This window comes from Sarcophilus harrisii, chromosome 4 (genome assembly GCF_902635505.1).
Source record: "Sarcophilus harrisii chromosome 4, mSarHar1.11, whole genome shotgun sequence".
In the NCBI taxonomy this organism is placed as follows: Eukaryota; Metazoa; Chordata; class Mammalia; order Dasyuromorphia; family Dasyuridae; genus Sarcophilus; species Sarcophilus harrisii.
Genome location: NC_045429.1, coordinates 295,089,548 through 295,112,600, shown reverse-complemented (window position 1 = coordinate 295,112,600; position 23,053 = coordinate 295,089,548). Strand labels below are relative to the sequence as shown.

Here is a 23,053-nt window from a genome sequence, read left to right as displayed (position 1 = left end):
GCATATTCAAAATTGAAGTCATCCACTTCCCTTGGGTATTAGTACATTCAGTAAAACCTTCACAAAAAGGTTGTGATAGCTTTAAAACTAGTCTCAACATTCTGCCTTCTTTTCTATTTTACTACATCTTCAGCTCTTCAATCTTCTTATCCCCCATTTAACCACAAGTTGCCAAATCTTTTCAATCCTACCCCCAACATCTCTAATTTCTGCCCCCTTTTCTCTATTTGCATGGCAGTCTTTCTACCTCAGGCCTTTAGATTAGGTTAAGGAACTCTCATTTATAAGGACTTTTCTTTTGACTGATATGTGAAAGAATCTTGAGGAATGAGTTAGATAAGATCTTTGTCATGATTCCTAGAAAGTAGGAATTTAGATTGTTTTGAAAACAGTCTGAAAAAGTGGTCTGGGACCTGGAAAAAAACAAAACTGGGCAATAAAAAAATTTCTCCTTTGGGTTTAAGATCAATGGAGGAATTTTTATTGATGTCCCTCACTAGACACAGTCATTTCTGAAGCTTTCCAGTATTCACTATGATGGACCATATTTCCTCTACTAATAACCAGATTTTTAAAAATGATTGAAATCAATTAGGAGAAAGGCAGAGGTTTAAGAGTAGGTCCAATGACAATCTGACATGATGATCATGTTGCAATTTTGTGATCCCACTAATAGGCAGCTATTTTTACCTTCTGTTGATCTTTATGCCAATTGGGGTGCATGTCAATAACATGACTCTGAATATTTCCCCAGCTGGCAAATTGGTCCTCTTGATCAAGGGATCTTTCTCTTCTAATTAGAAACTTTGTCATGTCCCTAAATGTCCAGGATTGACTGTTCTATCCCCTAGAAACCATGTCTGTGAGGATTCAGTATCACTATAGGAAAAGGAAGTGCATTCCAGTCAAATATTTTCTTGGACCTAGTTGCAAAGAAGACTTATCTGATAAAGTCAGACTAATTTTTGGCACAGCTATGTTTGACCCTCTTCTCTGGCTTTCCTTATTTCTTCTCCAGAGCAAAATTTACCTGGGCCTTGAGGTGCCTGCTCACTCAGGGAGATCCATGTCCTTATACAATGCCTTTTAAAAATGGGTGGGGGGACAAAGTAGTGGCATTGAGAAATACCTCACTTTCTAATGGATGGGGACAGGTCCAATTATTTCTGCACAAATATAGTGACTATCAATTTGTCTGGAAAAAGGGGATTCCTTAGTCAAGTTGGTGGTGGTCATGAATTCCTGCATAAAAGTGAGAGAAGAGTCCTTATTTAGGTCTGTTGAAATAGGTATACTCTTATCAGAATCCTCCCAAAAAAGCAAATATATATCATTCTTCTGATGAGGTTCTAAGGAGGGTAAAATTTTGATTAATGGACCAGCAACACCGAATATGTGGTTATATATAGCACAAATCTTAGTAGTTGGGGAATACGAAGAGTCTGGCATAGATCTAGAAAAGGAGAAAAGAGCTAAATTTAAAATATAGCAAAAGCAAAATAAGCAATAAACGAAAAATTAATGAAAGAGAAAACCAGAAATATCATGCTTTACTTCCCTTTCAAAGAACTAAGTACCATATTTCAATGATATTGTCTTTGCATCATCACTGACACTGCCTGGAATAAACTGAATGAAGACATTTTGGCTTGCCTATGTAATAAATGGAAGCCTTGAAAGACAAGAGTTTCTGGCTAATAAGCAATTAATTAGGTTGGCCACAATTTGGGGGTTAGCAGTTGGTCTTGGTAACTAAAGATACCAAGGGAGACCCTGAAACACCTTAAGTCTTTTCTGAAAAGTGAATTTCCCTGATAAATGAAAATCAATTTTAATTTAATGAGGTAGGCTATTTTTTCAACTCTAAATATTCATATTTGTGTCTGAGTCCAAGCTCATATTGGTCTGATAAGCTTCAGTTGAACACATTGTACTTTAACTCCAACCTCGTGATTGTCATTTTGTTCCTTTTTGAGAATGAAGGACAACCACTAATTAAGACAGGCTAAAAGTTAGCATTTCCTGCTGAGAATATGACTTAATCATGAGGCATCTGAGCAAGGGGAAGTTATCTGCATTTGGACTTCTCTAGCTATTTTTCGTCTTCATGATCTGAGTTGCCCTAAACTCTATTGAAGGAGGAGCAGCAGCAAGGATAGGGTACCTCTTCAAGCAAAGGTTTGCCAGACTGGATTCTGTTTATACTATAAAAAGAAATTAATTCTCCCAGTTGAAAGGGGTAGAACCAAATATCACTCATGTCATGCCCTTTAGAGACTGATTGACCTTTTCAAGAAATGGATTTTAATAGGACTAAAAGGGAAAATGCTCATCAAAATCAGTTAATACATTAATCTTTCTTATACTACAGATGAACTTAACCTGGGATGAGAAATAGTGACTATTCATAAGTATTAGAGTTGACAGCTCTGAAGTTCCTTTTATTTCATCATACTTTATATCAGAAGACCATCTAGGAGCTGCTAAGTATTAGTGTCACCAACAACATATTAGATCATTGAGATTTGGTTCTTAGTCTATGAAAAAATATGAAATTTTTGGATTTTGTTCTCTTCCATATTTGGTCACTTTTTTGAAAGGTCATTTTTTTTAAATTTTGCTTTTGCTGTATTGTTTTTCTCATGTTTTTAATCTACGTTAGCCTATGCCAGGCTCCTCCTATTCCCGAGATTATATAGTTGTCTAGTATGCTAGTCTCAAAAGCATATAAATTGGGGAAAGATCTCTTAAAGAACTTCATTTAGGACCTTTCTAATAAGTGGTGGGTTGTGATAAGATCAATATCAACCAGAGTATGGCAGCATTTGTCTGAAAGGAAAACAGAATTCTACATCTTCAGGACTCTTCCAAAACTTGAGGCAACATTGTGGCTACATGGTGGATTAAGACCAGACCCTCAGTTTGTTAACACTTTGTGAGAAATCTTCCCTTCACTTCTGGCACCTTCTGTTTCTATTCTATTCATCCTGTTTTCTACCAAGTTAACTTCCTGAGGAATAGTAGGGGTTCCTGGAAATGAATCTAAACTGGGGATCTTAGCAACCTCTGTGAACCATATCAGAAGCAGAATATAGTTGTTTTGAGGCTCTCCTAATATTACTATTCAATGATAGCTGAGCTATGGGAATGGCAGAGATATAAAAGGAGGAGGAGGAGAATTTCTGAATAATAAGATTGGCACATTCTACTGTTATCACAGTAATTTGTATTGGAATAAGAGCACAGCAGTTTTAGCTAAGGATGGGTTCTGGTGATTTTTCAGATGTATGGTGTTTCTGGTTTTTCTTGTGTTATATATGATCCTTGAGAAAGTGTGTTATGAATTCTCTGGCACAGAGAACACCAAAGGCTTTGATGGTAATGAATCTAGTGTCACAAGCAGGATTCTTGACATCATCTAACTTGTATTATAGGGTATATCTGTGAAATAAAGTCACAGGTCTCTGGGACGCAGATGTTGACACTTAATATTCTATATTCTATCCATTCCAGTCCAAGGGCAGAAAGCGCCCAAAGAATGTTAAGAATTGGAAAGGTCTTTTGAGGTCATCTAGTATAAACCCTACCTGAAGGATGAATCTTCTCTATAGAATATCTGATAAGCATAACCATAGTTTGAATACTCTTAACAATCTACTACTGTTACTACCAGTAACAATTACTCCATAATTACTCTATCCTGTTTCTTTTTCCTTCAAATATTTTGTTTTTCCAAGTACATGTAAAGATAGTTTTCAACATTCATTTTTGTAAAACTTTGTATTCTAAATTGTTCTCTTCCCTCCTTAAACATGCAATTTTTCTAAATATTTCCATATTCATCATGCTGCCCAAGAAAGGGAAAAAAATCACGAAAAAAGGTAAAAATGCTATGCTTTGATCTACATTGGGAAAACCAAATTACCAGTATCAAAAATAAAAAGGAATGAAAAGGAAATTAAAGCAATAATTAGGAACTATTTTGCCCAATTGTATGCCAATAAATCTGACAAACTAAGTGAAATAGATGAATATTTACAAAAATATAGATTGCCCATATTAACAGAAGAGGAAATAAAGTACTTAAAAAGCTATGGCTTTTTATTTTTCCAAATATATGCACATATGGTTTTCAACATTCACCTTTGCAAGACCTAACAGGGCATTGTTGTGTTACAATTACAAAAGTGCCTTCCAATCTTACAGCCAAGGATATCTTCTAATGTTTGAGGGTAATGGGAGAAAAGTTATGAGAAGGGGGAACAAACAAAAGGGCTTTTAGAAATATTAAGTTCTGGCTTCAAACCCTGTCTCTGTCATTTAATAACTATGTGATCTGAGCAAATTCATTTAACTCTTTGGAAAGTTTGTTTCCTTATCTGTAAAATGGAGATAATATTTTTGTACATTGGATTATAGGATCAAATAAGATAGGATCTGAAAAAACTTGAAGACTTTAAGGTACAATATTTATTCTATTTGTCAAGTGCTATTAATAACACTTCACATATGTATAGTATATTTTTATTTTCTAAAGTACTTCAATACCTATTTTTTCATTTTATTTTCAATATATCTGAGATAAACGTAATAGTCATAAATCCTTATTTTACAGATATGGAAACTAAGGTAAGACATGGTCAAATACATGTCCAAGACCACCCAATAAGCCAGTCACAAACATTCAATTCTATTTAAAGGGTTTAGAACTGGAAGGAACCTTAGTGGTCAGTTATCTAGTCCCAAGTTTCTCTTTTACAAATGAACAATGAAATTCAGAGAAAGTTCAAAAGTTATTTAAGATTATGTAAATTGAATTTAAGCCCAGATCATCTGACATAAAATCAAAATTGCTTTCATTAATTCTTAGTAAGGTCCTTCTACTGCCTTATACTTGGTAGTTGACAGCCCTGAAAAGGGATCAGCAAGTTCTCACAACAAAGACACGAGTTCTCCCTGAACACCCCCATCCTGTCCACCTTTGGTGTCCATCTATCACCTAAGTCTCATCTGTCACTCCACCTATACAGTGGCCATGTTCCAGTAAATTATCTCAGCAGACAGGTTAAACCAGGTTGAGGATAAGTGATGGGCTTCAAACTCATTGGTGAATTAGGGAGTTGTCTACCTCAAGCATGTGAAGACTTGCCCCAGTAGAAAGGTCAGATAAGAAAAATTTGTTCCAAAGGTCATGAAGGTAGTTGAAAGCAAGCACTCTGGAATCCTTAGAGGTTTAGACATTAAAGATGCGAAAGCTATCCATTGCATCCCAGGTCATCCACTATATATCCCAGGCCATTGTCAGTCATCTTTGACTTTTGTCCTACAACTGGACTTTGAAGATTCAGGAAGAGTGAGGCTAACAACTTTTTGTGCAACTCTTGCCTCTCAAATCCATAAGTCAAGACATTATCCTGTGATTGTCATTGGTCCTTTTTGAAAATGAAGGATGAACAATAATTTAGTAATTGAGAATAGTTAAAAACAAATCAGGCTTACAAACAAAAAACCATCATGGAGATTAGGTGAAAACTACTACTATCCCTTAAATTAGAATGCGGAAAACTATTTCAGTACTAAATAGTGAATTCCATGTGAGAGGAGCCACATCTTATTTAATTTTTGCATATTCCTTAGAAACTAATACACAATAAATGCTTAACAAATATTGAAGTTGAAATTGACATTGTAGTTTGTCTTGTAAGGTGTTCTCTCATATATGGAATACTAATGCTAAATATGAGGGAACTCTTAAGATTGTAATATTCTTTTTAAATCTATGAGGAGTTAACATTGACTAATTAATCAGTTCTACTATTCCATCTCTTTTGTTATTTTAATTTTCTAATTAGATAAAGAGTTTCCAACACTCATTTTTGTTAAGATTTTGAGTTCTAATTTTTTTCCCTCCTTCCTTTACCATTCTCTCTCTCCAAGACAAGCAATCTGATATAGGTTATGCATATACAATCATTTTAAACATATTTCCATATCAGTCATGCTGGGAAGAAAAATCAGAACAAAGAGAAAAACCATGAGAAAGAAAAAAAGAAAAAAGGTGAAAATAGTACACTTAAATTCAAATTCAGTCTCCATAATTCTTTCTCTGGATGAAAATGGCATTTTCCATCCTAAGCTACTGGAATTGTCTCGAATCACTTGATTGCTGAGAAGAGTTAAGTTGGTCATCATATAATGCTGTGTTACTATGATGTTCTCCTGGTTCTACTCAAAAACAGTTCATGTAAGTCATTCCAGGCTTTTCTAAAATCTGCCTGGTCATCATTTCTTATAGAACAATAGTATTTCTTAACATTCATACTACAATTTATTCAACCATTCACTAACGGATAAACATGCATTCAATTTCCAGTTCTTTGCCACCACAGAAAGAGCAATATAAACATTTTTGCATGTGGATCCTTTCCCCCTCTTTTATAATCTTTAGAATACAGACCCAGTAGTGGCACTGCTACATCAAAAGATATGCAGAGTTTTGGGCATAGTTCCAAATTGTTCTATTTAAGATCAGTTCAGAACTCCAACAATGCATTTGTGTCCCAGTTTTCCTATATGCCCTCCAACATTATCTTTTTCTGTCACCATACTAAATCTGATAGATGTGAGTTGAGACCTCAGTCTTAATTTGCATTTCTCTAATCAATGTAATTTAGAAAGAATTTTTTAATGTGACTAGATTTTCTTCATCTAAAAATTGTCTGTTGATATCCTTTGGCCATTTATTAATTGGGGAATGATTTGATTCTTATAAAGTTGAGTCAGTTCTGTTTTAGAAATGAGACCCTTACCAGAAACACTAGCGTAAAAAATTGTTTCTCAGCTCTCCTTCTAATCTTGTCTGCACTGGTTTTGTTTGTGCAAAACCTTTTTAATTTAATGTAATCAAAATTATCCATTTTTCATTTCATAATGCTCTTTGTTTCTTGTTTGGTCATAAATTCCTCCCTTCTCCAAATATCTGATGCTTAAACTATCCCTTTGTTCTCCTAATTTACTTATAGCATCACCTTTTATGTCTAAACCATGAACCCATTTCTATCTTATCTTGATACAGAGTGTGAGTTGTGTTGGCCTAGTTTCTGTCATACTATTTTCCAGGTTTCCCAGCATTTTTTTCAAATAGTGATTTCTTATTCCAGAACCTGGAGTTTTGGGGTTTATCAAACAGTAGATTACAATAGTCATTGACTATTTATTCCATCTCATTAGAGAGCATCAGAGTTATACTTTGAAAAAATACACAGGGGGAAAATCTTTTCTTACTAGAAGCTAAACTCTCCCACTACTTCCAAGTCTTCCTGTAGCTTTCAAATCACAAATCAAAGACCTGGTCATGAATCATGAGTAATCTAGCAATCAGGGGAATACATATTTAGTTAGACTTCCTTAGGCTAGGCTACATGAAAATGGTCAGTAGTTTCCTATAACTGAAGTGGGCCAGCATCTTCAAGTTGAACACAAAATTCTTAGCTGTTTAGATTGGAGGAGTGGAGGAAAGAGATATAATATACCATGCCCACATAACCTTGGTGTGTAAATTCTTATCTAAGTTATCTCTTTCACAATTGTTCTAACAGAGTATTGGCATCGAATTGCCAGTCTAACCTTCACATAAGCACTCCAGCGCAAAAAGAATTACAGAAAATGAGAGAAATTGAAGAGAGAACTTAAAAGCAGTATTAAGCTGGTAGGGGTGGCCTACAGAAAACATGATGTCTAATGAACATTTGTTTTTCTCTCCGTGTCATCTGGCAGGGCACCATACACGAAAATGCGCATCATAGGTTTTTGGGAATAAATGAGTTTGTTGCAAGCGTCAGTGGGATCTCCTCTTGAAGCTGTCTGGGGAATTGCACCATTCACATGTAAATCAGGCAGCGGAGCTGCCAATGGGGAGTGGCTTTCCAGAACTGATGTTGTGGGATGCTCCTTATAAGAAGCATCAGCAGAAAAGTTGGCAGGCTTTCTTGAAAGGTAGATGAATCCTGGTTGAATGTTGTGGTTTGATTCTCCTCTGTCTTCCTGACTGAAGTTGTAGTATTCTGACTGTTTCAGTCTTTCTTGCTCAATAAGTCTGTTGACACTTGGGGATGTATAAGTGACATAAGCTGGCCATGATGCATGCTGGTTAATCAGGTTGAGTGGAAGACCAATGTTAGCCGAAGATCTGATATGGTTATCTGAAGGCAGACAGTAATCAAGATAACTTTAGATTAATACACTCTCAAAGTTCTTGCTATATTTGGGGTACATTTTATTCCCAATTTTAAATCTTCCTTTTTCATTCTAAGTAATGACAAAACTACCAACATTTATTCAATAGGAGAGTACATAGAATAAATATTAGGAGTTACTGCTATTATTGATAAAATAACAAAAGAAAATTCTGCAAGTCAGAATTAACATGTTGTAGGGAAAAAATGTTAGATCTTCCCTACAACATGTTAATTCTGACTTAAAAATTGATGCCCTGACACTTATTTTAGGTGTTCAAACTTGTATGGGCCTAGTTTTCCTCATTTTCATACCATTCCTTAGATCTTAAGAGACTATCAATTCATAATTTACAAATGAACAAAGTGAGGTTCTGAGAAGGAAAGTGACTTGTCTAAAATCGCACAATTAACTGTAGAGCCATAGTAAAACTTAATTCTCCTGATTCATAGACCAATAGACCAACTACAACATTACATTGCTTCCATTAGAACCTGTAAGAAAAATGTTCAAATTGTCCACGCATATGCTTTGAAAAATAAAAAGCTTTAATAAAAAAATTAAGACACAACAAAGAAAAATGTTCAGTGCTATAAATATTTAATATGCTCATAGTAAAACTAATGGAGATAATTGGGAATATTACTTATGGAAAGAGTTTAAATTAATGTAAGATATCTTATTTATAATGTGTTTTAAAAAAACTCAGTTTTACTGAAATAAATAGGAATTAACCTCAGAGTTCATTATACCTAACACATTAGACTTTCCATGTCTATAGGAGAATCTTATAGCATTCATTTATATTTCTTCAAAAGATTATAAACTAATTTCATTGGCAATTTCCCTAGAATAAGGAAGAAGAATTAGCAGGTAAGATAACACTAAATTCCCTTTCTATTTTGTAAATGGTTGGTTAGATTAGAAAATTTCCAAATTTTTAAAAACGCTTTTCTCCTTAGAAATATTAGTATTTTCAAGATTAACAAATAGAATGTTTAATCAGAGTTAAAGCAAATGTCAGAGACAATTCTGCCATTCAGGTCAGGCTTTCCTTCTTGATATTCTATTAAATGGAGGAAATATGCTTCTCCAAGAGAACAAAAAGTTAGAAAATTATTGAATTATGTTGCATACTAAGATGTATGTACCTAAAAGTTTGCAGAAGGGAATAAGGATAGAAACCATGTATTTTTCTTTCCTTAATTGAAAGACACTATCTGAAGTTTTTCATTCAACTATGAGCAAAATCAATTATCAATGAATTGAATTGAACAATTTTCTTATAGTTCTGTCCCTGAATAAAACTGTAAGAGCATTGGAATGAGAAGTCAGGAGTCAGAAATTGGTGGAAGATAGGTTCTAGTCTTAGTTCTGGCACTTAAATATAACAATAGTTCTGATAGGTATTTGGGACAATCATCATTATTCCCATTTTATAAGTGAAGTAAATATTAGCATTAACCAATATTACAAAAAGAGGATAATATTTGGTGTGCTTATTTCACAGGGAAACAATGGTAATTGATATTTATTGTAGTGTTTTTTGAACTTATGCTTTGGATTTCCACAAAAGCTCTGTGAGGCTAACAACAGCACATTATTTTACTATTTTACATATACAATAACATATAACTTCATAAAGGCTGTATCTTATTAATGATTATACCAGGAAGTCTCAAAGGAGGAAACTGAACTCAGATACATTTAATTCCTTACTCCAAAGTCCAGCACTTTTTCCTTTATCTTTCTCCATCATCATATTTTCTGATAGATGAAACTTATATGAGAATCAAAAGATGAGATTTTTCTATAGCAAAACTGTGGTGTTTATAATCTCAAATCCTAGCATCTTAAAGAACTACAAAATAGAATAGACTTCTTTTAGAATTGTAGGTGTTGGGTAGCTAAATATCTGTATTGTAAACTTTTCATGTCTGCAGAGGATTACTACATACATGGAGAAAATATAATCTTCAATGTAAATGGATATATATATATATATATATATATATATATATATAATAATATTTAGGATCTAGAACTAGAAGAGTCTTTAGAGACCATTTAGTCAAACTCATTTTACAAATGAGGAAAAACTCAGTATTACTTAAATATTTCAAAAAATCTGTGATTTTCATTGGTTGGGCTATTTCCTACTCTCAATCACATTAATGGATAGTTTTCATGTGTTGATATGGCAAAAGAAGGAAGGAAGGGAGGAAAGAAGGAAGAAAATAAAATGCTGGTAGCTAACCTTTTATTGATTCATAAATTAGATAACCTGAATTTTCATCCTAGCTCTGCCACATGATAAATATATGAACTTGAATAGAAATTAGACATCAAGATCTCTTAAGGTTCTGAAATTCTATGTTATTATGGTGAGCCTCTTGAACTTAATTAGGAAGGAATTTAGACAAGATTTCATCACTAAATTCATACTAAAAATCTCCCTAAAATTAGTTGATACTGTTAACACTTGGAGAGACCCAGATCAATTTATACCATGATGAGAGAGAGAAGAATCTTTATTTAAAAGATAATGTAATGAGATATTTAATAGTAAAGCATTTACTACAGTAAAACATACACACAGTGTATTCTGTTCAGTAATGTTCAACTTGAGATCAATGGCCATTTTCTAGTTACTTAAAGGTGTCATTCATATACCTACTCCAAATCTGATTGCCTGATTTGACAGAAACTCACCCATAGGAGCCAAAGTTTTTCTGCGTGGATTCTCTGGATCTGTGCGCATCGAAGTAGAGATGGGTGGACCAAATAGTCAATGAGTTCACTTTTCTATGTATAGTTTTTGAAGAGCTCTGTACAAGTGGCAGAGACTTCTACTTCTGGGTTCCCTGCCAGTCAGGGGGCAGTGTAAAATCACTTCAGGAAGTCAGAGCAACAAGTCAACATGGGTAGCTCTGAATTTGCTTTAATGTACAATGATGATCTGGGGAAAAAGAGGGGGAGATGATGAAATTTCCATATTTGTATAGGACAACAATTCTCATCAACTAATATTCACTGAGCACCTTCCTAGAAGGACCAAACCATATTAGTATAGACAGGATCATGAAAAATAAATACAAAAAGGAAATTGTGGCTAAAATGAACTAAAGATTTTTCTTAAAGAATCAAGCAATCACAAAAAGGAATAGGTAATACTATTTTATAAAACACTTTCATATCAGCATATCCAGTGCAATGTAAGTAAAAAATTTCCTATGTGCTAAAATCTGTTGCATAGGATGAAGAATGAAAAACAATAAAGAATTTGATAAAATGGCCTAAACATTAGTAAATGTTGGTAATGAGGAAAGATGGTGAAAAGTATATTGGTAAATATGTAAAAAAAATCAATAATCCCAAAGAAAAAGGTAAAAAATAGAAATGAAAGTAGTTTAGAATTACCAGATCTTACATTTTTACCATGGAATAATCATTAAAAAAAAATGTGTGATGCATTAAAGAGCCAGATAGTTAATGGGAAAAAAATAAATTAAGTAAAACTCAGATGTAATCAAACTTAGCAGGCTGGTGCTCCTCTTTAATGAGAACTTCTGGAAAAACTGGAAAGCAGGTTGGCAGAAATTAAGATTTAAACAAGAACATAATAGAAAGGTATAGATGGGTGGCTGGGATAGAAATCTAACCTCTTTCATTTGTGTTCAGTAACCCACAGCAGAAATTCCCTATACAAATACAGAGTAGCAGTTCATCTGCAAACTTACTGGCTTTGAGATCTACCTGAAGCACTGAAATGTTAAGTGACTTGCTCCAAACTGGTCCAACATTTTGGAAAGCAATTTAGGATTATGCTCTAAAAGTTCCGACCCAACGATACTGGTACTGTCATCTCTACTTCAAAGAGAAAATGAAAAAGTATATAAGAATATGTGTATAACATTTTTATGATAAAAAGAACTGGAACTGGAAGAGGTACCCATTAATTGAAGTATGGCTGAGAAAATTATATATGTATATGAATGTAATGAAATACATTGTACTCTTAAGAAATAATGAAGGGGGGGATGGGTTCAGAGAAAACTGAGCAGATTTATATGAATTATAAAAGCAGAGCCAGGAAAACAATTTCTACAATAACCACAAGATTGTAGAGATAAACAAGGCTTAGGAAATCTGATTAACAAGACTTAGGAAATATGATTAACAATGACCATCACAATTGTTCATATAGAGATAGAGATGATAGAAATGCAAACTATGTATGTGCATGTTATTAGGCAACACTAGAAATGCAGACAATTTGTGTGTGCATATTTTTAGACAACAAACAGAAAACTACTACAGGTGTTATTGGGAATTTTAAATTTTCTTTTATTAATATGGGGACTCAGGGTCATTCTTCCAGTAAATTTTGGCTACCTAAATTTTAATCTGTTTTAATAGTAACCTCACATGGACCAAAGAAGAACTAGAGATCATTGATATAATTTTCAAATTGAAAAGCTTTTGTACAAACAAAACTAATGCAGACAAGATTAGAAGGGAAACAATAAACTGGGAAAACATTTTTACAGTCAAAAGTTCTGATAAAGGCTTCATTTCCAAAATATATAGAGAATTGACTAATTTATAAGAATCAAGCCATTTTCCAATTGATAAATGGTCAAAGGATATGAACAATTTTCAGATGAAGAAATTGAAAGTCCTTATTAATCAGAGAAATGCAAATTAAGACAACTCTGAGATACCACTACACACTTTGGCTAGGATGACAGGAAAAGATAATGCTGAATGTTGGAGGGAATGTGGGAAAACTGGGACACTGATACATTGTTGGTGGAACTGTGAATACATTCAGTCATTCTGGAAAGCAATTTGGAACTATGCCCAAAAAGTTATCAAACTGTGCATACCCTTTGATCCAGCAGTGTTACTACTTGGGCTTATTTCCCAAAGAGATCTTAAAGGGACCTGTATGTGCAAAAATGTTTGTGGCAGCCCTCTTTATAGTGGCCCCAAAATGGAAATTGAATGGATGTCCATCAATTGGAGAATGGCTGAATAAATTGTGGTATATGAATGTTATAGAATATTATTGTTCTGTAAGAAATGATCAGCAGATTCCAGAAAGGCCTAGAGAAACTTACATGAACTGATGCTGAATGAAATGAACAGGACCCCCGGAGATCATTTTATACTTCAACAATAATACTATATGATGATCAATTCTGATGGACGTGGTCCTCTTCAACAATGAGGTGAACCAAATCAGTTCCATTTGTTCAATAATGAATAGAACCAGCTACACCCAGTGAAAAAACTCTGGGAAATGAGTATGAACCACTACATAACATTTCCAATCCCTTTTTGTCCACTTGCATTTTTTATTTCCTTCTCAGGTTAATTTTACATTATTTCAAAGTCTGATTCTCCTTGTGCAGCAAAATAACTATGGATATGTATACATATATTGTATTTAACATATATTTTAACATATTTAAGATGTATTGGTCTATCTGCCATCTGGGGGAGAGAATGGGGGGAAGGAATAGAAAAGTTGGAACAGAAGGTTTTGCAAGGGTAAGTGCTGAAAAATTACCCATGCATATATCTTGTAAATAAAAAGCTATAATAAAAAATAAAAATAAATAAAAATTTAAAGTAAAAAATATTAATAAGGTAAAGCTTCTAGGGGAAATATAGCAATAATTTAAGGTCCCCTAACCTTAGAGTGCTATTGTTCTAACAATCTGTCAATGATTGTAAAAGTCTTCTGGTTTAGGAATATAATATTTCTTACCTTAGCCTTTAGGGAAGACATATTAGTGATCCCGAGATCCTCTGACCTTAAAGTGCTATTGTTCTAACAATCTGTCTATTAATGATTCCAAAGTCTTCTGGTCTTAGAATAGTCTTACAAACATTACTGACTGACAGACAATGTTGGTCAATGATAACCAAGTTCCTGACACAATAGTGAATACACCACCCCCTCAGACCTACCTGAAAGCCATAAAATTAGCATTTAAGTAGCATGAATCTCTGATCTAACTATCCTATAAATCTATCTTCCTGATCTTGGTTCTTTGCTAAATTCTTTTGGAATTCAGCCTGCTTCAATTGGCATTACAATTACAATAAACTTTGCCCCTTGACTTGAAAATGAGTTCAAGCCTGCAAATTCTTTTGAAACATCTTGTGATACTGATCTGCAACTCCCACCCTTTTGGAGTTCCTTTTGAACTTCAACATTTGGTGGCCTGGGATAGGGAGAGTCTAGTCTCCCCTAGCTTGATTTCCTCCTTGTCAAGGTAAGCCCCCCCCCCCCCATCAATTTTTTTCTCCCTCAAGCAACTGGAAGGAGGCTTACCTGGGTCATCGTGAGCTCCATTGCTCAGCACATTTTCCTTGATTGGGGGCCACCCAGAGTTGGAAATTCTTGTGATTTTTGGACAAATTCCTAAGGAACTTTGCCACATTTTTACCTTCTCTAGGACACCAGAGCAGACGAAATATAATGGCTTTTGACAAAGAAATTAGATGGCTTTTGACAAAAATGGGACAAGTCCTCTTTTATGTCATTTTTGTCTGTGTCTGCATCTCTTTGCAGAATGTCTGTAAGTTCTATGAATTAGATTGTTACCTGGAAAGATTTAAAATCTTTCCAAAAACAACAATAACAACCAAAAACTTGTATGCTGTATTTGAATTCTGAGAAGGTTTCTTAACATCCTTGATTCTCATCTTAAGAAGGGGGAAAAAAACTAATTTCTTCTTGTGGACCTCAGCTCTGGCCAAGCTGGGAGCTACAGAAATAAAATTAGCTAATTAAAATTAAAATAACATCTTAGCAGATTCTTAAAGTTTTGAGAGCAATCATTAAAATGTTTGGCAATTAAGAAAAATTCCTGAAATATTGGGGATAATTCCATTATCTGAATGGAATAAAGGAAAAAAAAAAAAGAAAAAAAACAAACTAGGTAAATAGCAACTTTTTCCTAACCCTTCCTTGACTCTTATTTTGTCCAGAGTTCCCCTCTGTTTCTTTGTGAAAGCATCCCAGTAGATATAAAGAGACCATTCTCTACCTCTACTCTCTGGAGTCCTGAGTGTTATATCTCAGTTGTGGGGATTGCTAACAAGATCAATGTAGCCCAAGTTATTCTATCTGCTAACTTTTCTCATCTCAGATCAGATTAAAGAAAAAGAATGCTAAAGTACTGTAGGGAAACTCAAATTCTCCCTCACTTGTAGAAATAGGGAAAGCAGCAACAGCCACCTTGCCCAAATACCTCCCCAACACAGCTTGGGGGAAGAATGAGGATGGAGTTGGGGTCAAGCTTCATGGTCAGCATTCCCCAAATCCTGGCATCTGAAACTACCATCAAAGGGAGATCCTGGCACCAGTCACCTCAGCAAGTTCTGTCCAGCAACTGCCTGAGAATAATCCGAGTGCACCTGGTACCACCCAGCAAGCCAGTGTGAGGTGAGAATAGCTTCTGCATTTGGTAAGTCCACCATTCTCTGTTTCAGCTGGGGATACGTATCAGCTATGTAAGTTATGGCAAATTATTTTATCTCTGCCCACTTTTCAATTTGTAAAGAGAAATAGTAATAGTTGTTGTGAAGATCACATGATTGTAAAAGTGCTTAACATAAAACAAATGGTATATGAATGTTGATTGCTCAATCAATTGCTTCATATTTGATAACTTTATGGGTTTTTTAAAGATGTGACCAACATACAATATATGTCAATGTTGAGATAAATGATTTCTGTGTGTGTAAAATAATTTGGAAAGCAACTAAATTAAGGCCTCCCCAGGACTAGAAGGATAGTGCATAGAGGAAAGAGAAACAATCTTTCTTCACTCTTCCCTCTTTCCCTGACTGCACACAGGGGTACATGTACAAAGGAGTGAGAAGGAGAGAAAAAAATAAATTTAGTTCAGTGAAATTTATTATTTGAGATATGATAGAATAGTAAAAGCATTTTAAAAGATGCTCTAATTAAAGCCCACTAAAGGGATATGTAAATTGTAACCTATTTGCACTGACTGTTAACAGAAGATTTAAGAGTGTGGGAACTTTAGGAAAACAGAAAAGCAGTTTACTACTAGTTTAAAAACTCTCAACAATAACCAAAATGCTTTTGAGTTATTTGAAGTCATGTTTCTTAGAGCCCTGTCAGTAAAAACTGGAACCTTAACTCTTTTCCTGGCTCACAAAAGAAAAAGTATGAATGGGAAAATAACCAAATGGCAATTCAGTTTGTCTAGAACATTTAATTATAATTTAAGAAATCTCATTAACTAAAGTTAAGTCAATTTAAATCTCTCCTGTCTCAATTTTAAGGAATTGGTTTTTCCCCCTATTTAAGGGAAGACAATTTGACTATTAGGAAAATTCTAAAACTGTTAAAGTTATTTGGAGTTATTATCATCATTTGGTAATTGGTATTTACTGTGTGCGGAACATGAGGGATGAGGTAAAAGCCCTATCAGTTCACCTCCAAGTATGAGGTGTGCAAAACTTTTCCTCCCCACTTCAGACAAACAGGATGTACCTCATGGAAACACTAAAAATGGTTGAGGTGGGCAACAGCAACAAGCCCAGCCCCTTCCCTGGGGTCTCTGTCAACCCCCCTCCTTAATTTGTAAACTTGCCAGTTTTCTTGAAATCATCAGGGTTTTAAACAAGGTCATCAGCCTTGAAAAAATGAGCTTGTTTAGGATGTTTAGTTTCTAAACAAATGTGTTTGCTAATAATCAGTAACTTGTTTAATGATTAATCCTTTACACCAGGAAAAGTTTAAAAATATAAGACATGATAAACAAAATCTATGTATGTAAGTCTGGTATACTTTTAAAAATAATGTATCTAGCCCCAAGCTGCAATTAGTAGAATTTTTTATGAGAAATAAAATCTCTTGGGATTGGTGACTGATATTCTTTTGAGTTTTGAATTTGCCTGATCATTAAGCCAGTAATACAGCAATCCAGAGAAATGCCATAAGTTACTCAGAGGAATGCCTTCCTGAACTGTCATAGGTGGAAGTCAAGGGTTGGGAGGACAACCTTAGCCTCTGCTTAAGGTGGGATCCTTTTGACTCAATTTCCCAATTCTGTTTCTTTGTTTCCCACTTGATTATTCCTGAGTCTGGCTATAATTGTGAAATTGTTATTTCATTATTATCAAACATTGCTAAGAATGCTTTATCCTGTCATATATGTGATCTCAAGCTGATGTGTGAAGGACCTGTTTTGACACTATTATAATCATGTCCTTGGGCTTTTCAACTTACAGCAAATTTCTATAATCAGAGCAAATGATCAGTAGAAGCCATGAGCCCAATACAAGTATCACAAGGAACACAATGATTTTTTTACTTTAGATCTTAAAGATGCTTTCTTTTGCATACCATTGCATAAAGACTCAATTTCTTTTTGCCTTTCAAAGGACAAATCCCAGGGGAATGTCATCCCCACTTCTATTTGTTCTACCTAAATATCATCAGCTAATTGATTCTGAAACTAAGCAAACCCCCTGAATGCTGCTGCTGCCATCTTCAAGTTGTGTGCCTCCCCTACTCAGTTTGGACCCCACTAGACAGAGACAGCTCTACCTCCCTTATCAACATGAAGCACCTCCAGAAGATGAGATCTTCATCCCTTTGTCCCCAAATGAATTTGAAGGTCAAACTGCTTGAGAGGGGGAAAATGATAGGGTGTAGTTTCTAGGAGAAATATAGCAATAATTTTAAGGTCCCCTGACTTTAAAGTGCTAAATTCTAACAAATCTGTCAATAATTCTAAAATCTTCTGGCTTTAGAGTGATCCCAAGATCCCCTGACCTTAGAGTGTTGTTATTCTAACAATCAGTCTTGTCAATGATTGTAAGAGTTTTCTAGCCAGGAATATATTTCTTCCCTTAAGACTCTAGAGAAGATATGAAGACTCTAGAGAAGACATGTTAGTGATCCTGAGATCCTCTGACATTAGAATGCTATTGTTCTGACAATCTGTCAATGATTCTAAAGTCTTCTGGCCCTAGAATAATCCTACCAACATCATCTGTCACCCCCTCAAACCTACCTGAAAGCCATAAAATTAGCAAATAAGTAATTTACTAGCAAATTAGCAAACAGGTCTAACTGTCCTATTTTCTCTCTACTTGCTAAATTCTTTTAGAACTTAGCCTACTTCAAATGGCATTACAATTACAATAAAATTATCCCCTTGACTTGGAAATGGATTCAAACCTGCAGATTCTTTTGAGACATCTTGAGACACTGGTCTGCAATCACCAACCTTTTGGAGTCCTTTATGAACCTCAACAAGATTGCAATATGTAAATTAATTATTTCTCTATTATCTGATGTAATTTTGGCCATAAGAAACCTTGTTAAGAGTCTTAATCAGGATTCAGATTTTCTCTGGGATCTAAACCTGTGCTTGAGCATAATAATAAAACCTAGGTTTTTACCTCTGCAATTTTTATGTTATGGCAAATATCCATATGGCAGCAGTTATTGTGTGAACTTAGGAGATAATTTTCCTATAACATTGAAGAAATATAAATATGATATTGGGGGCAATCTATTGGAGAAAATGAGAGGGGATAGAATTTGGGTTCCTATAGAGAGGTTAGAATTAGTAAAAGAAAAAAGTTATCTTTACTTCAGAGACCGAAGTAGAGGAGGAAATGGTAGATATGATATTTTGAGTAAAGAGGAGGGCTTGATAAGGAGAAAAGAAGAAAGAAGAAAGGAGAAAGGAGATAAGGAGAAAAGAAGAAATGAACATTGCATGTGATTGATTTACATTGTTCTCCTTATTTCTTTTTCTGGATACAAATGGCATTTTCTATCCATAGTCTATTGGATTGCTCTGGATTAACTATTGAAAAGAACCAAGTCTTTCCTAGGTGATCATCACACATTCTTGCTGTTGCTATGGACAATGTATTTCTGGTTCTGTTTGTTTTGTTCAGCATCAGGTTCATGTTTCTATGCCTTTCTAAAATCAGTTTATTCATCATTTTTTGTAGAATAATAATATTCCATTACCTTCATATACAACAACTTGTTCAGTTATTCCCCAATTTATAGGCATCTACTCATTTTCCAATTCTTTGCCACCACAAAAAAAAAGCTGCTACAAACATTTTTGCACATTTTTGAGTCCTTTTCCCTCTATGATTTCTTTGGGATACAGATCCAGTAATGGCACTGCTGGGCATAGCTCCAAATTGCTCTCCAGAATGGCTGGATCATTTCACAACTCTACCAACAATGCATTACTGTTCTAGTTTTCTCATATCCCCTCCAACATTTATCATTATATTTTCCTATCAACTTAGCCAATCTGAGAGGTGTGAGTTGTGAGATGGTACTACAGAGTTGTTTTAATTTGCACTTCTTTAATCAACAATGATTTAGAGCATTTTTTCATATAACTATAGATGGCTTTAATTTCATCAACTGAAAATTGTTCATATCCTTTGATCATTTATTAACTAGGGAATGAGTCTACAAATTCTTTTGAGATACCTCATGATACCAGCCCCAAACCCCAATATGTTTTGGGGTCAAATCCTTGGTTCCCCAACATTTGGTGGACTGTATGGGGGGAGTCCTGAAACTCCAATATATTTTTTGGCGTTCAGTGCTTCTGCATCTCCATAATTATTATCAAAATCTAAGCAAAAGATACCATCCACCAGCTTTTCAAAGACACTTGGAACCAGACAATGCTTCAAAAAATAAACATTTTAAATGAAGTATGCTGTAAATCAACAACCAATGCAAACAGGAGAAGACTGAACCCCAGAAATAGCACTTCTACCACCTAGAATTTCTGTGCTAGAGATGCCCATGGCACTCAGATACCACCATCCAGTTCAGATTCTTTACAAGTTCATATGTTTAAGTTTTCATGACTAAATTCTATGAGCAAGCAGTCTAAGATTGATGCCAATATCTCCTCTTCATTTTTTTTCTAAACTCTCTATAATTAGACTTCTCACCTTATTATTCAATCTTTTTTTTCAATATTTTTTTAATTGACAGAACATATGCATAGGTAATTTTTCAACATTGTACCTTGTACTCATTTCCTGAAACAATCTTTAATTATAAAATCTAATGGACTTTCCCCATCTTCATTATTCTTGACCTCTCTGTGGCTTTTGACACTGTTCTCCTTGATAAATCATTACCTGTCTTTTAGGTATCTCAAACTCATTATGCCAAAACAGAAATTACCTTGTTCTGAAAAATCCCTTCTCCTCTTCCAAACTTCCTTTTAACTGCTGAACATCACTCCCTAACTCTCACACCGCATATGCAATCTATTGACAAATCTTGTCATTTCTACCTTCATAATATCTCATTCTTTTCTTCTTCACTCTTCACTTACACAACCACCATCCTAGTTCAGAATCTTATCACCCTTGGCCTGTCTGCCTCACCTCTCTACATTTCATGTGGAAATGAGGCTTGGAGGTGAGGGGTGGAGAGGAGAGAGCAAGAGAGAGTCTGTGAATAGAGGTTGGCAGGCTGAGGGGTTTAAAAAATGAAATGAAAAATATCTTCCTAAATAGTGATATATCAGTGAGGAAAGAAAACAAGGTTATAACAACTTTCTGACATTATAAGGATGCTCCCTTCCAAGGACAATAAACCAAAGCCATCAGTTTCTCCTTAGAAAATCTTGAATTAACTGAGGAAAGCTATTAAAGTTCCCTGAGATTTTATACCTCATACCATCACAGAAAATTGTCAAAGATGATAAAAAATAGAAATAGTCAACGTTGGAAGAGTTTGCAATATGCTAATATGACCTTAAGTGGGGCTATATATAAGTCAGCTCAACTATTCTGGAAAGCAATTTAAAATTATGAAAATAAAGGGCATTAAAATTTTCATACTCTCAAGAGATTCCACTATTGGGCATATTCTTCAAGGAGATCATTAAATAAAAATAATACACCAGCATATTTATAGCAGTACTGTTTTTGTGTCCTCCAAAATTGAATAAAAGTAGATACTTATATAGAAAGGACATTGTGTTACATGAATGAATTTTGTTCTATCTGAAAAAAATGAGCATGATAAATATAGGAAAACATGAAAAGACTTATATGAAGTGAGGAAAAGTAAAGCAGAGCCAGGAAAATTCTCTCTGTATCTGCCATTGTTTCTCTGTCTCCCTCCCTTTGTCTTTTATTTATGTAAACATGTGATATGTTTATTTACCTATATAAATATAATTTATGAAGGAGATAGACTACAACAATGTAAATAAAAGAATAAGAACTGTACAACAATTAAAAATGAATGCTACATGATAAATGTAGAAATATTTTTAAAAGAACTGCACATATTTAACCTATATTGGATTATTTGCTATCTAGGGAAGAGGAAGGGGAGGAAATTTGAAACATAAGATTTTACAAGGGTGAATGTTGAAAACTATCTTTTCTATCTTTTCATGTATTTTGAAAAACAAAAAGCTATTTTAAAAAACTAAAAAGTTTAAGCCACCATTTGTAGTATTGTTTCTGCTAGTTTCCAGGTAAATTAACAGAACATATTTTAATAAAACAAAAATTTCTTGTGAATTGTTCTTTGTTATAAATTTTGAGTTTATCTGATGTCCATAATTTAATTGGGTACTGAGTTTAAATTTTATTTTACTTCTTTAAAGTTTGATATTCATTCAAATTTTCCTGTATTTCTGGATAGAAACAGTATCTATTATGTGTTTCAGGAAAAATAAAGTAATTCAAGTATTTTACCTTTTAAAAAATGAATGCTATGGAATTGTCAACAAACTTGGTCCCACCTAAAAAAATGAGAGTACACCTTCTGTTATTTTCCAGAAGTGAAGGATCATGGTTGTTGGACATCGCATAAAATGTTCGATTTTTCCAATGTGTCAATCATTTTTGCCTAATTTTTTTTCTTCTTGCTATTTTCTAAAATTTTTCAGAAGGTATGGCTCTCTGGGAAGTGAGGCAGGAAGAATACAAGAAAAAAATGCAGGAAAAGTAAAAGATATCAATTTAAAAAACATTTTTAAAAATAAATTAAGTGAGCAAAGGAAAAGAAAGAATATAAATTTAAGTTAAATGAAAAATTTCTCAAAAAATGTTCTTCCCATTTTACTTTTTTCAAATGTGTATACATGCCATCTCCTCTAACATGATATAAGCTCCTTTAATTTATGGACCATTTCATTTTTGTCTTTGGAGCTCCACTCTGAATCAGCTAGAGGATAAAAGAATGTACAAGAGAGAGAAGCAGCCAATGGGACACAGCAAGAATAAGATGTTTTAGGGTAAAATGGTGAAATGGGCAGTTTTAATGACTGCAAGTCAGTGTGAAGACACTAAATTCTTATAGACTGGAGGGACTTGGGAAGGTGGGGGGAGGAGTTCAAGAAATCAGGTAATAGAAAGCAATGTTGCCTTCTTCAAATTGTCTCCTTACCCATTGTCCTTTCTTACAAACCAAAGAAGCTATCAATGAAGCCCCACCTTCTTCAGTGTTAATGTCTTCTCAGATTCTCCAGGTTTCACTCCTGCCTGACACTTTGAAGACTTTTATACTATACCTCAGCATCCCTGTTACTCTAGAAGATACTTCGATATTTTTGGTATTCTCATCCTGCATCCGCTTCCCTTGTGACCCCTTTCTTCTAATTGAGGAATTCCTACTGTAACTTCTATTTTGAGGAAATGCCCAAATCAGACTATGTGTAGAATACATGCCATCTTTGCCAAAAGAATTTAAGTGCCTTGAGTTTATCACTCCTACACTCCCTGAAATCTTCAGACA

At 34.3% G+C, this 23,053-nt stretch overlaps 1 protein-coding gene across 3 annotated transcripts in view; it reads right to left on the bottom strand.

The window, feature by feature from the left end:
* Positions 1 to 7,675: 7,675 nt before the first annotated feature.
* The window catches only part of CDRT4 (CMT1A duplicated region transcript 4), a 32,087-nt gene continuing 16,709 nt past the window's right edge, over positions 7,676 to 23,053 (bottom strand). The window contains exons 2-4 of one of the 3 annotated variants that reach the window (XM_031968476.1): positions 11,976 to 12,102; positions 10,948 to 11,194; positions 7,676 to 8,201 (exon numbers count right to left, since the gene is read on the bottom strand). In XM_031968476.1, the coding sequence (XP_031824336.1) occupies positions 7,738 to 8,201; positions 10,948 to 10,996 (513 nt within the window). In that variant the 5' untranslated portion in view covers positions 10,997 to 11,194; positions 11,976 to 12,102 and the 3' untranslated portion in view covers positions 7,676 to 7,737. Of the gene's footprint in view, positions 8,202 to 10,947; positions 11,195 to 11,975; positions 12,106 to 23,053 lie in introns of those variants that run through there. The other 2 variants (XM_031968477.1, XM_003770481.3) reach the window with 2 other exon arrangements.